This window comes from Cervus canadensis, chromosome 22 (genome assembly GCF_019320065.1).
Source record: "Cervus canadensis isolate Bull #8, Minnesota chromosome 22, ASM1932006v1, whole genome shotgun sequence".
NCBI classification, from domain to species: Eukaryota; Metazoa; Chordata; class Mammalia; order Artiodactyla; family Cervidae; genus Cervus; species Cervus canadensis.
The window spans coordinates 21237607-21252948 of record NC_057407.1 but is presented as its reverse complement, the minus strand read 5'-3'; the positions used below and the strand labels follow the sequence as shown (position 1 = coordinate 21252948).

Genomic DNA, 15342 nt, shown 5'->3' with positions numbered 1-15342 from the left:
TAACAAACACGAAGCTTTTGGCTTCACTCTTCTGAAATCATGAAGCTTGTTCTTAAGAAAACAATAAACTTCCTTGGAATGGAGATTTCAGCCATTAGAAGCTTAGACACTCAGGCTCGGGCACCGTGACCATCTGTTCTGCCACTCCCGTTTCTGGACAGGAATCTGTCTGGGTCACACTCACCATCCGGTTTTGTCCCATGATTCCTTGATCCGGTTTGAAGTGCTCAGCTTCCTTACCAGTGAAGGAAATTCCTCACCACTACTGTTAGTTGAGTAAGTGAAGGTAGTTGACTTTGTATTTCGTGGTTGAAGAAAGGTCTGCTAAGCAATTTTTTTAAAACTAAAGCAAACTTTTTAGGTTAGGTATGTAAGTTAGTATTCACTGACTTTCTCAAGAACTTCTCATTCACTCCTTGCAGCAGTCCTGCGAGGAAAACATCCGTTTCTCTTTTTCAGTTCAGTTTAGTTGCTCAGTCGTGTCTGACTCTTTGCAACCCCAAGGACTGCAGCACGCCAGGCTTCCCTGTCCATCACCAGCTCCCAGAGTTTACTCAAACTCATGTCCATTGAATCAGTGATGCTATCCAACCATCTCATCCTCTGTCGTCCCCTTTTCCTCCTGCCTTAATCTTTGCCAGCATCAGGGTCTTTTCAAATGAGTCAGTTCTTCACATCAGGTGGCCAAAGTATTGGAGTTTCAGCTTCAACCTCAGTCCTTCCAATGAATATTCGGGACTGATTTCCTTTAGGATGGACTCGTTGGCTCTCCTTGCAGTCCAAGGGACTCTCAAGAGTCTTCTCCAACACCACAGTTCAAATACAGTTGTTAGATCCTAATAAACTGTGGGCCTGTCCTTGTGGCCAAACTGCATGATCACAAAAGTCAGTTTTACCTTGTTGGTTCTTTATTTCTATTTCCTGTCATTTTCTAGTACCTTTGTGTTATTTCACCAAAACAGGCAGAAATATAAAAACAGTGCTTTCAATTCTGTCTCTGAATCTAGGCTTGGTTAGTAGTGACTTGTTTCTAAATATTCATGTGCTCAACAGTCTAACGTAACTGTTTGAAAATGGGGTTTTGGACCAGTGGCTTTTGGCCCTCGTTTCTTTGCCCCATTCTTTGTAACAAAAATGAAGTTTTCTTGTCTTGGTTTATTTCCTTTAAAAGCCATGGAGTAGAGAATAGATTTGTTAATTATTTTGAGCAGTCATACCTCCTGCCTCTTAAAACACCTCTTTGCCCCTTGCTGGCTTCCTATTATTTTAATGATGGAAGACCAGTATAAATCCTTCGCTGCTCCTTTTGGTTGACGATTTACCAGCCTGAAGCAGATGATGGTCTGAAAATTCATGTGCAGCTGCTCGGAGGATCCAGGCAAGGTAGACTGGTGGTGGGCAGATTGATGTAGTGGGACAGGCATAGGCGCTGGTGAACTGGAGAGAACATGCATCACCTAAAAGGGGCAACAGCGCCGCCTCTACGGCTCATAACGCCCCAGTGAGAACAGGGAGAACGAAAACCACGTGTGTTTTCGAAAAGAGCTTGAAATCTGAATCTTACTGTAAAAAGTCTTCACTTTTTAGATGTTGGACACTAATAACTGTGATAAAGATGATGGCCTCAATATATCTGTAGAGTGAATATGATCTACAGGTCAACAGTGTGTGACCACTGGTATACTCTGTGACAGAGAGGATTGAGTCCCTGTGGGTGTTTGAGGAAGACCCGGCTTCCCAGGTGGCGCTAGTGGTAAAGAATCCACCTGCCAGTGCTGGAGATGCAGGAGATGGGGGTTCGATCCCTTGGCCGGGAAGAGCCCCTGGGGAAGGAAGTGGCGACCCACTTTGGTATTCTTGCCTGGAGAATCCCACGGACTGGCAGGCTACAGTCCATAGGGTCACGAAGAGTCAGACATGACGGGGCAACTGAGCGCACACTCAAAGGGTTACATCAGTAGAGAGTTTCATTCTTCTGTGCAGATTGTTGTAGGTACCACAAGAGGGATTAATATGCTGCTTGTTAAATTCCCAGTTACTTTTGGAGAGTGAACCATCAGTTTTTATCTTGCTGGAAAGGAAAATTGGAGCCACAGTGAGGAGCTGAATTCCTGATGTAGTGCTGCTCAAAGTTCAGACAATGGTGGACCCAAGCTGCCCAGCTGGGGACTCGTGTTTGGAAATGGCAAAATTTCTGCTCAGTAGGAGTTACAGGATCTTACGTATGTATTTCATAGATCCTCCCGCAGTCTTGCCGACAAATGTCTCTCATTCTACAAAGTAAATGTTTAGAGGGAGGAGTTGCTCCAAATCTTGTTGATACCTTGGATAAGACAATAATTCTACTTATAATTTAGCAGCAGGTTCATAAAGTGAGCAAAGTTTCATTTGACATGCAGGTAAAATATTACTGTTTACTCTTTAAAGGAGGAAGAACTCAGAAAAGACATTTCTGTGGTTTTCTGTCTGTGTGAAGATGACTTCTAATAATGATTTACTACCATGAAAACTAAGACCAAGGGTCTATGGGTATAAATGTGACCTATTAAAAGAAACGAGTAATCTGATATTATTGGATGTTGGTATTTTCTTAGAAATGCTCAGCACTAATGAATACATCAAAAACCATACTTTATTTTATGTATAGCAATACAATTTACATATTAAATAACACTATAATAGAATGATTTGATATACTTTTAAACAGAAGAAAAAAGGGAAAAATTTCAGGTTACAAAACCCCTCCCCCCGAACAAATTAAAAAAAAACAAAAACAGCACTTTATCCAAATGGGTCAATGCAACAAATGTATTCAGTGTGACTAATTATGTCTAATTCCTATTGCACAAATGGTCAATGAAATTAAAAAAGAAAACCCAACTGTCACAATCACTGCCTCAAAGAAATAACACATGTTGGATTCTTTTGGAATGCAAAGATGGTTCTTGCTACTTCAATACACAGAAAGTTGAATTCACATATCCACCACAAAGGAAAAAAAAAAACTATGACAGAATTGAAACTAGAAAAAAATTAGCTTTATATGAAAATATAAAATTCTATGATTATATACCATAGATACAAAGTTCCCAGAAGATGCTTATCCAAGCAACAAAATATTTACAGTTTTAATGATTTTCGCTATTTTAAAATGAAGTGAAAGAAACATGAATCCACACAAAGGCTGAATTTTTTTTTTCTTTTTTTAAGAAACAATGGCTACTTGCTAGTTTCAAATGTCCTAACAAAAAAGGAGTCACCACCCCAAATGTTGGAGAGTTGCGACATTTTATAAAATCGTTTGTCTCCTTTTCTGGAGATGTTTTATTTCTTAAAACTCAAGATTATTTTTCTTGAAATTAATTATCCTCTGTAGAAAATGCTTCCCTTTGCAAATATTTAACAAAAATACTAAAAACAGTTTAACAGCTAAGACAAAGTAGAGGCCAAATACCATTCTTACAACTCCTTCTGATTTGTTGCATGCCTTCTTTCTAGAGATAAGTGAAGCCAGTATTGTATGTTAGATGGCAGCTATGGGCAAGCGCAAAGGGGCAAGTGAGATTACAGCTGTTTTTAAAAAAAAAAAAAAAAAAAGCAGGCATTTTCCCTTCATATAAAAATTCACTGGCACCATTTGAACATAAACTTTAGGACTTAGGAGTTGGAAATGCATTTTCCAATATAACTTGCTAGATTCTTAAGACAAACTACGTTTTGATTATTATTTCCTAAATTATGATGAGTTTGGGCTTCTTTCTTAAAATTTTTTGCTTACAATTAGTATGTGTCTTTGGTAAATTGGTTATCTATATTTTAAGTTTTAAATACAGTATATATGTGTTTAAGAAAATTCATAACAAGGCAGTTGTGCTGTGTCATTATAAAATAATTAAGGTTATCTGTTGATTTCAGTACGTCACTCCGGGCTAAAACCACCAGCCACCAGACCCTAAATGCCATAAACATCTCTGACCTTGCTGGACTTTCCAGCTTGAAATTGACTCTGAAAGCTCCAAGGCATAAAAATTAGGAAAAGCAATTCACCTCACCTTAATCATCCTGAATTTCAGAAGGAAACCTTTTTTTTAAATATGAAAGGATTTTAACTTTTAGATGCAGGTAAGGTTCTTGGTGGCGACAAGGTGTGTTTTCTCTGATGTCCAGCATGGCCGCTTGTCTTGATCTTTAATTCATTTTGAATGTGTGCCTTCTGCTTACCTAGAACTCATACACTCTAAAGGCTCATTTTTCTAACATGGCACACAGTAATTTGCAATAGCTATTTCCTTGCCTCCTGAGTGCATGGGCTAATAACCTTGTTCTTTAGTTAAGCCATGTGCTTCTGTCTCAAAGAAAACACCATCTCTGAAACTCTTTGCCTCTGGAAAGATACAAGCATATATTTGCCAGTGCCATATGAAGAATAGTAGGATACACTTATAGTCAAAAGTGAGGAGCTGTTGACTATAATCACCCTCCGCAAAGTGTGTTTGGGCCATTTTGGCAAGATGGGCAAACAGCAGTTGCTTGTGGTTCAGTGGGTTAGGGTTTGTAGACTTTGGTTCAGGCCCACTATAGACACTCGAATGCTCACAGAGAAATTCTCAGCCATCCTTGTGATGTTTCTGCTTTATCTCCGACCTCTCTCTTTTACCATGATTCTGATACCCATGGAAGAGATGGTCACAGAATTGGAGGGTAGGAATTTCCATGAATTGGACCCTCTGTAATAGCACAGACGGTGAAGGACAGGGAAGCCTGGCGGGCTGCAGTCCATGGGGTTGCGAAGGGGCGGACACGAGTGAGTGACTGAAAACAAAAATAGCCCAGAAGGGAATACTTGCCATGTGTCTGAAAAAATTACAGGGACCACAAACCCCAACTTGAATGTTACTTCTGAAAGTCAGGTCCCCCCCGTGCCATCTACTGAGAAGAGTCAGCTCACATCAGCGCTCCGTACAGCGGAAGCGACCTCCGTAATGGACGGCGGTGGCCTAGCTCTTGCGGTGCTGAGGTGAAACCAGGCTGAAACCTTCCCCTTCCTCATCTCCCTCAGCCAGCCGGTCGTGGTAGCGTTCGGGAGGTCAGGGTTTTTCCCTCAGGTGTTAGGCAGAGGTTCCGCATTTCACCTCTGACAGGAGCGGAGGGACGGTGAGTGTGTCTGTGTCCTCCGCCACATAAAGCTGAGGAGACTGGGCTCACCTGTCCACACTCTCTCCAGCAAGCCCTCACAGTTCGTGAATGGTGGACTACCCCGTGTGGCTGAGTCTGCGCGATGGGAAGATGAGAGGAATCCTGGCAAGTTATGTCATTTAGGAAAACGTGGTTGACCTGGCCCGTGTGCTAGAAATCCCGGGCCAGGAGGCCTCAGCAGCTTTGGTCCTTTCAGCTCCGCTCTGACAAACTTCATAGAAAACCAACTCAGGATAAACAGAGTCTCAGTGCTGCTTATCACGGATGTTTTAATGCCTAGCCAGACAGTATGGTCATAGCCAGTGTGACCTGTTGGTTGATGTTTATTGACATAAAAAAATAAAAATAACCAAAACCCTTTTCCTCTTCACAGGCTCAGTCCTGGTGATGGCTTAACTTCTGACAGAAGTCACCCCTCAAAAGCAAATGTGCAGCAGAAGAAATGGATCTCAGTAAGTAGCTTATCTTTCTAACTTGCTGAACTGAAATTTCTTGTGAGTGCTCCTGATTTTCCCATGATAGACGGCAGGGTGAATGTGGCTCTGGGAGATTACCACCTTCGGCTCTGTGTCCCTATGAGCAGTCTCTTTTACTTAAGTGAACCTGTTTTTGAGGCTAGAATACATAAAAGCATACAAAGCTGTCTCCTGCTGCTAAGAACTCTTTGAAAATGTCACTGTTACCTTTCACTCAAAATTCTAATTGTCTCTCTTCAAGTCAGATTTCTCCATGTGGAGGAACCTAGATAGTCCCAAGACTTTTTGCTAATTAATACAAAATTTTCAGTTTAAATAGAAGAATGCATGGAATTAATGAACTTTATCATGAAGTATTTGGCAAAAAAAAAGGAAAGAAAAGAATGTAAGAATATTAACTCTATAGGTAGTTTTTTTATTAGATTGCTATATGAGTAATAGGAATATTTTCTATGACTACTTTCAAAGTTACACACCTGCCAAGATTTGCATTATTCCACCTGCCAAGAGGTATGAAATTATAAACCATGAGGCATTAATGAAGACTCACTGAAGGGCTTCATAACTGGAGTTTCGTAAAATATTGCCATCTCTTGTAAAAGATGGCCCTGATTTGGGGGGGCAGTGATGTAACTATTTGAGAGAATCAAAATGGAAATAACACACACTGTCCACATAGCTACTGTGAAAACTGTAATACAGAGATATCCTTTATTTTGACACAGTTGGGCATTTTTTAAAGCTAGGAATATAACTTTGAAACTAGGATGATGTTCACATCAGATGACTCTTAAACCTTCTTGTTTCTTAATGGACACCTTCACCATCACAAATGGGACTCTCTCAAGGCCGTGACATTGACAGACCTTCAGAGTAGCCCCCCCACCCCACTATTCTTTAAAAGAAAACAGTGCTCATCCACTCCATTAAAACACAGAAGGCATACAGAAGTATTGAACAGTGCCTTAAAAAATAGGAGAGGACTGAGGAAAAGGACAGCATTGCCTGCTAGGAGGATGCAGCTGCTTTAGCAAGAGTAATAATAATTAAAAAAAAAAAAAGTCACTGTCCTAACAAAGACCTTCACTATACTGAATTAAAAAGTAGCATGTATGGTGTCATGGAATGTCACGTCAGGGTTTGCTTTAGTATCAGATTATAGGCAGTAACACTGATCAGATAGTGCAAACTAGGTAAAACCGCGTTTCACTGTGGGAAATGAACAGAGGTGCATATGCTCAGTAGGATACCATTAAGACATAAAATGGCAAAAAATAAATATCAAAACTTTTATCAGTGTAAAAAAGTAACTGGGTTATCATATAACCTAGACCTAGAGTCTGGCAAAAAAAAGGCCTCAAAAAAGTTCTCAGTCTTCAGAAGGTTTACAAATGAAGCACTCTTTCACGATTCCAGTCACACCAGCGACTCCATGCTCTCGGCAGGGTCCGACTCGTCCGCGGTGAGGGCAGCGCCGTTCCTGTCCACTGTCATGGGGCCGTTCCCATTCTCTTTCGTGCTGACCAAGCTGAGCATCGCTTTGTAGACAAACTGGTACTGTTCCTGGAAAACGAGAGGAAGATGGTTTTGGAGCCGAAGAACAGCTTCATCTCATTTCACTGCAGGTAAAAATACTGATTAAAAATGTAACTGTGAAAAATACACTAGAGACACGGGAATATGTCTACGCTCTTTAAGAAACTTACAGAATCATCTGTGGAATCCTTTACGATCAAAACCTACAGCTGCTTCGTGTCCTTTTCATCTCTCTTACCTTGGAATGAGTTCAGTGTTGATGGTCCACTAAGATAATATGAAATCTGTACTTTATCGTCAGAAAACACTATATACTCTAGAAAGCAGAGTTTGTCAAGCTCAGCACTTTTGACATGTGGGCCAGAGAATCGTTTATTGTAGAGGGCCATCTTAGGTGTTGTGGTATGTTTAGCAGTGTCCCTGGGCTCCACTCACCTAACTCCATCCCCAGTGGTGATCATTAAAAAAGGGTCTCCAACATTGCCCAACATCTCCTGGGGGCAAAATTACTCCACCCCCACCCCCATTGAGAACTACTGTTGTACAGGGTGAGGCTGAGTTTCAACTGATGTTGTACAGGTTTTGCAAATAAACACAGGACTTACAATGTCTGTAAATACTCCAGGCCTCATCAGATTGATCATTTTTGCAACCTGGAAAACATCCACGGCATTTTCATTCTCCAGTTGCTGGGACAAGGTGGTAAGAGCACACAGCATTCCTGCTGAAACTGCGCCATACCTTGGGGAGGCAAAAAAAAGAAAAAGCTATTTCAGAATCGCTAAAAGACTGAATATATTGGAATGAAGTCACCATCACGTATTTCTATAGAAGCTAGGGAGACTGTATTGATACCTATTCTAGAACACAGAAATGAATGAAATGCTGACAAGGAGAGATTAAAGGTTAGCATGAAGATGACACTTGTTCTTTACCACTGAGCCACCAGGAAAGCCCAGTTTTCTGTATAGTTTTTGCCAATGTCATTTTAGGGTGATTCCTAGATAGGTTCTGTTGCTCCAAAGAATGGCCTCTCTTTAGGACATCAGTGTTTGGTTTCAGTGGATATATAGGGAAGTTACTGATTTCACATGGTGCACTTGTATTCAGCCATGTAGAACTTTTTTTAAGTTCTAATAATCTGTGGCTTCTCTAGGTTAGTTGGCTGCACCATCATCTGCCAATAATGCCAATTATGTCTTTCTTTTATACCTCTTACATCTTTTGCTTTTACTGCATTGGATAGGATATCAATATCTTCCATTCTGACACTGTAAAGAGGTACCATGTTGTGTTAATGGTAAAACTTCTACTTTCTTAATATTAAGTAAAAGTATTTCTATAGGCGTCTGAGAAGTGACATTTAACAAGTTAGAGAATGCTTTTGGCTTTCAGTTTGCTAAGAGCGTTTTCTTTTGGGGATGGGGATTATGAATGGGTGTCATTTTATTGTATGTTTTCAAACATCTATAAGTTTAAAAAAGTTCCTAAAATCCTGAATTCACTGAGAGCAGGTTTTGGTACCAAATTTAACTAGCTCTGTATTTCTGGGAGGAATCTTTTTAAATGATGTATGTAATTCTTTCAGTATAACACACTGGGTTTTATTTGACAGCATTTTCTTCAGATCTTTGTACCCATATTCAAGTAAGTAACAATGGCTTATACTGTTCCATTCTGGTGTTAGCTTTGTCTGTTTTCTTAATCAAGATTACATTACATGTTTTCTCCGTATGCTCCTGGTTCAGGCGTAGCCTGGTCAAAACGTAGCGGGCCTTGACAGGTTGAAAACTCTGTGTACCAGGCTTATAAGTACTTTATATGTGCCAATGATTTTAATCCTCAGAAAAATCCAGGTACTATTAATAGCCCCATTTTGAGGTTGAATAAACAATGCACATCCAGGTAAAGTAATTGGGGTCATAGCTTGGGAGACGAGGGTTTTTTTTTAACTGGAGCTGATACACATCAGGGGCTCAGAACAGAGACTGGTAAGTGCCATATGTTCACTAAGTATCGTTTATTATGATTAGGTAGGCTTAACAATTTATTGGTATAGTAGTATAAATAGTTTAAAATGTTAAAAAAATGTTTATTTCATTTCCTTTAAAACATTTGTATTTTACTAATAGGTTAAAAATCATATAAAGTACAGTAACCCTCATGGCTCTGTCACTAAACTAAAACAATCACCAGCTTGCAGCTGGTCTTGTTTCATGTCTGTTTCTGCCACATGTGTTTTGAAGCAAACCCCAGATTTCTTATTTGTTAATAAATCAGTATAAAATTTCAAAAGATAAGGACTTTAAAAATAAACATCATCTTTATCACACTTAAATAACAATTTTTAAAACATTTGAGGACTACAGTTAAGTGGTAGATTTTTTTTCTTCCCCAATGATAAATTATGCCTTTTCTGCTTTTTTCACCATTTTCCAAAGTTGTATCTCTTGTTAACAAAATTCAAGCAATGAAGCTGATCTCATCCTTACTTCCATTTCATTACTATTTGCTTTTCTTAGTACATTTTGTGGATATATTTGGTTCTTTTTCTGGCTTCTCCAGTTGAAAGCTTAGTTTTTTTGTTTTTTTCTAAAATATTTTCTCCAATATATGCAACCTAGGCTATACATTTTTTTCCCCCTCTGAGCATGTGTCCTGTTAGGTTTTTAAATGTAGTGCCTTCAGCATCATTTAGTTCTAGGAATCCGTAATTTCTATTTTCACTACCTCTTTAACCTATGAGTTATCTCTAATAGCAGATGTAAGGACTTCAGGGTCTGGGTGTAACAATTCGGGGTCTCATTTCTTTGTTGGTTTCTAAATAATGCATTATAATCAATGAATGTTGCCTTGTGTAATTTACCAGTTTTTTTTTTTAAACAATATAGTCAAGTTCCATTTATGGTGAGTAATTATAAATAAACCATCTGTGTCTGAAGAAACTCTTGTAACGATCAAAGCCTTCGTATTAAAAATTGGTCACTAATTTGACTCCATGATCAAAGTGAAGCAGTACTGATTCTGAGTAATGGACTGTAGCCTGGATGCTTATTCCAGCTTAAATTAACATCTATTCTAAGTTCAAAATCCAGTAACGTTTAAATATGAATCACCATCTTAAGAGATTCTCAGTGATGGTCAAGGTGTTGAAGCAGTCTTTACTGCCCCCATTTGAACTACTAGTAGTTCCTTCACTATACACTGTGTTTCTTCCACTGTCCCTGCTTTTGTCTTTCTCGCCCCTGTACTTGGAATGTCCTTCCTTCTCTTGGGTACAGACTTTAACATTTATGTATTTAATTTAGAAATGTTTAAATTAAAAAGTAGAACTTTAGAAACAAAGTATAGTTGACTTATAATGTTGTGCCAACCCCTGCGGTATAGCAGAGTGACTCAGTTAAACACATGTATACATTCTTTTTTTTTTTTTTCAACTCTTCTCCATGAGAGTTTATGCCAGAAAGTTCCCTGTGGTGTATATACGATCTGACCTTGTTGTTTATCTGTCCTCTGTATAACAGGTTGCATCTGCAGACCCCAAACTCTCCACCTACCCCTCCCACTCCCCTTCTCCTGCTTTGCAAGCACAAGTCTGACCTCTGTATGTGTGAGTCTTTTTCTGGTTTGCAGGTAGGTGCATCTCTGCCATATTTTAAATTGCACAAATAAGCGAAACCACATGGCATTTGTCTCTCTCTCTCTGACTTACTTCCCTTAGTATGATGCTCTCTAGGTCCATCCATGTTGCTGCAGATGGCATTGTTTCATTCTCTTTAATGCAAGTGTAGTGTTCCAGTGTGTGTGTGTGTGTGTACCCCTTCTTTATCCATTCCTCTGCTGATGGGGTACATGCTGTTGCAGGTCACTACTGGATCAGCCTTGTTAGTTACGGTTTTCAGATCTTTCCTCTGAATGTTACTATTCATTGTATCCTGATAATGCATTTTAATATCTCACCCCTTTATTCAGTGGTTAGAGAATCTTCAGCCATGATTTTTTATCAGCGTTTTCCCTTCCTCTTTCATCTGTCTCTCCATAGATCATCCCTTAGCCTGATGTCAGAACTTCTGTATCTGACTTCCATATCTGAGTCTTAATTGCAGCTTTGTCCATTCTACTATAGCCCATCTCTTAACCTTTCCATTTATTAGCCTCTAATTTGTTCCAATTTCATAATAAGTGTTTTTGATTCATTTCATTAACTCTTTAGATCTCTGTGTATATTATTTTATAACAATTATGACTGCTCTTTTAACTCGGATTCAGTGTATTTTTTCTTCTTGTTCATCATGTTGTCTTTCTTCAGATTCTAAAATGAACTGGGTTTACCTTCTCATCGTAGCATAGCTGGGATTCCCCACCTCCTCCACCCCAATCATTTGTATTAATTTTTTTCAATATTTAACCTTTTAATCTCTGCTTCATCTATTCTAATGAACTGTAAGGATCTTTCTTCCTTCTCCTCTTCAAGCTAACCACAGCCATTAGTTAGGAAAGTCAGGTATTATGTGTTTTATTATGCAGTGCACACTCCATGTGGGATTATTCTGCCCTTTGCCTGGGTTGTCTTTCCTTAATACTTAGCCACTCTTAAATAAGTACCTAAATAAAAGGAAATTCCTACAAAATGAGACTTTAAACACGACTAGAAACTAGGTCAAATCAATCAAATGCACAGATACTTTAAAGTATCAGTCTTGAAAGACTGAAAAAGGCCATCCTTTTTCAGAAGTTAGGGAATTCAGTAGGATTAAAGGGTGTTTGTCAAGTCTCACGCATTTGCACTTCACTTTACAAAGACTTGGTGAGAAAGTGACACAGGTAATTTATAACTTAGCTAATATAAGAATAGTATATAAATTCACTGGTTTGGTAGTTTACCACTTTCTTAAAGGGCCCCTTGAGAGCAACAGTTCTTTAACTCTTAGCTGTTAAAATGTATTCTCATCTTCCTCTGTCAATGCCTCAAAGAAATGAAAGCAAGGTCCCAATGTAGAGGAATGTTTTCAAGTAGCTCTGTCTATATTCATTTGAAGAGACACTGGGGTTCCTTGTATCATCAGGGTGTATAATACCTATGGCCTCTTGCCATTTAATTACACTGTTTACTACTTCATATAATTATTGTTGAAAGCAACTAGTTCGTATAATTGCAATTATTGTTGTTTTGCTTATACGATGTTTTAAAAATCATAACCAAGATGACAATGCAGGGGTAAAAACCCTGTCACTATGAAGGAAGTGAGGCTTCCTTTCAAAATCATTACGGCAGGAAGGAAAACAGAGTTAAAGCTTGAATATAAATTAATCTTGGAATAATGGCAATGCAAGCTTGTAAGACTGTTGGAAGTAGATGAGAAAATAAAGGCAAGTTACTCTGACTGGTGTGAGACCTACCTAACTGTAACTTTGATTTGCGTTTCTCTAATAATGAGCAGTGCTGAGCATCTTCTCATGTGCCTGTCGGTCATCCGTATGTCTCCTTTGAGAAATGTCTACTTAGGTCTTCTGCCCACTTTTTGTTTGTTTGGTTTAGGATATTGAGCTGCATGAGCTGTTTGTATATTTTGGAGACTAATCCCTAGTTGGTTACAGAGTTTGCAAGTATTTTCTCCCATTCTGGGGGCTGTCTTTTTGTTGTCTGTGGTTTCCTTTATTCGTGCAAAAGCTTTTGAGTTTAATTAGGTCTCATGTGTTTCTTATTTCCATTATACAGGACCATGGATCAAAACAGATACTGCTGTGACTTACGTCAAAGAATGTTCTATGTTTTCTTCTAAGAACTTTATAGTGTCTGGTCTTGCCTGTAGGTTTTTAATTCGTTTAGAATTATTTTTTGTATGGTGTTAGCTGTTGTGGTTCAGTTGCTTAGTCATGTCCGCCACTTTGTGACCCCATGGACTGGAGCAGCCAGGCTTCCCTGTCCCATCACCATCTCCCAGAGTGTGTTCAGACTCATATCCATTGAGTCAGTGATGCCGTCCAATGATCTCGTCCTCTTCTTCTCCTGCCTTCAATCTTTCCCAGCATCAGAGTCTTTTCCAATGAATTGGCTCTTCACATCAGGTGGCCAAAGTATGGGAGCTTCAGCATCAGTCCTTATAAAGAATATTCAGGGTTGATTTCCTCTAGGACGGACTGGTTGGATCTGCTTGCAGTCCAAGGGACTCTCAAGAGTCTTCTCCAACACCACAGTTCAAAAGCATCAATTCTTTGGTGCTCAGCCTTCTTTATGGTCCAGCTGTCACATTCATACATGATTACTGGAAAAACCGTAGTTTTGACTAGACGGACCATTGTCGGCAAAGTAACGTTTCTGCCGTTTAATGTGCTGTGCAGGTTTGTCACAGCTTTCCTTCCAAGGAGCAAGCATCTTTTAATTTCATGGCTGCAGTCACCATCTGCAGTGATTTTGGAGCCCCCAAAAATAAAGTCTGTCACTGTTTCCATTGTTTTCCCATCTATTTGCCATGAAGTGATGGGACCAGATGCCATGATACTAGTTTTTTGAATGTTGTGTATTAAGCTAGCTCTTTCACTCTCCTCTTCCACTTTCATCAAGAGGCTCTTTAGTTCTTCACTTTCTGCCATAAGGGTGGTGTCATCTGCATATCTGAGGTTACTGATATTTCTCCCGACAATCTTGATTCTAGCTTGTGCTTCTTCCAGCCCAGCGTTTCTCATGATGTACTCTGCATGTAAGTTAAATGAGCAGGGTGACAATATAGAGCCTTGACATACTCCTTTCCCAATTTGGAACCAGTCTGTTGTTTCATGTCTGGTTCTAACTATTGCTTCTTGACCTGCATACAGATTTCTCAGGAGGAAGGTACCATGGTCTGGTATTCCCATCTCTTGAAGAATTTTCCACAGTGTGTTGTGATCCACACAGTCAGTCTTTTGCATAGTCATTGAAGCAGAAGTAGATGTTTTTCTGGAATTCTCTTGCTTTTTCCGTGATCCAATGCATGTTGGCAATTTAATCTCAGGTTCCTCTGCCTTTTCTAAATCCAGCTTGTACATCTGGACGTTCTCGGTTCATGTACTATTGAAACCTAGCTTGGAGCATTTTGAGCATTATATACCTTACTATCATGTGAAATGAGTGCAATTGTGCAGTAGTTTATTCCTAGGTATTTTATTCTTGTTGATGTGATGGTAAATAGGATTGTTTCTTTAACTGGAAATTCTTTACTGGTAATAATTTTTGAGCAAGGGTGTCCTATGTTTTCACTTTAGTCTGGACCTTACACATTAGTAGCTGGTGCTGGCTCTGACCCTTACTAACCAGATACCTTTGCAGCCTTCATTTCCTCACACAAGAAGAGTGGATCCTAAAATTACTCCGCTCGTAGGGTGATTTTGAAGATTAAAAGAAGGACTCAATTAGTTCTAACTTGAGAGGGGGTGTCTTTACAGCAGCTGGTACAGAAAGTAGTCCATATATTTCAGCATTTGCTACAGACCGTCTCGGGTCAAAATTAACAATTATTGAAAACCCCCTAAAAGAGCTTTTGCTTATTTGGGCTTTAGCTGTCAGTCTTTACTGTATCAGACATCAGAGCTGAGAAAACATTGAAACACACAACCATGCAAGTACACATTCCCTTCGCTGTCAGAGTGGGGATGTCATCTGGGTCAGGTTGCTTTGAAAAACTCCACTGTACACTCAAGACAGAATAAGAGTGAAGAAGGCAACCAGTACCTTTGTATTGTTCTGAAAACTGTTGTGTCTGCTTAGATCACCTGGAAGGGTCTTAAGAAACCACCCCACCACCCTTCCCAATCAGGGACCCTCAGATCCCACTCTGAGAACTGCTGAATGAAATCAGCCCACTCTAGCATCCAACAGGGTGGGTAGTATTCACACAAGAAACTAGCTTTTCGTTATGTAAGTGAAGGTCTAATCTACCACTGTCTCATAAGACGGTGTTTCTTACACCATGACTGTGTTCCACACTCTTCTTAGGGAAATAGGCCCTGTGTTTAACATTTGCCAGTAATGATACAGATCAGTCTCTGGATAGAACTGTCTTGAGCAGATGAACATAGGAAGCTGAGAACAAAGGAGTTTGCCTTTAACCTGTGCTCAAACAGAATGAGCTTACTTTTCATTGAGGAAGTTTTACCC

At 39.5% G+C, this 15342-nt stretch overlaps 1 protein-coding gene across 3 annotated transcripts in view; it reads right to left on the bottom strand.

Annotated features, from left to right (window-relative positions):
• Positions 1-2614: 2614 nt before the first annotated feature.
• PTPRG (protein tyrosine phosphatase receptor type G) overlaps positions 2615-15342 on the bottom strand; it is a 749569-nt gene continuing 736841 nt past the window's right edge. For all 3 annotated transcript variants that reach the window (XM_043441944.1, XM_043441943.1, XM_043441946.1), the window contains 2 exons: positions 7814-7949; positions 2615-7235 (listed from right to left, as the gene is read on the bottom strand). In XM_043441944.1, coding sequence (XP_043297879.1) covers positions 7089-7235; positions 7814-7949 — 283 coding nt within the window. In that variant the 3' untranslated portion in view covers positions 2615-7088. The remainder of the gene's footprint in view (positions 7236-7813; positions 7950-15342) is intronic.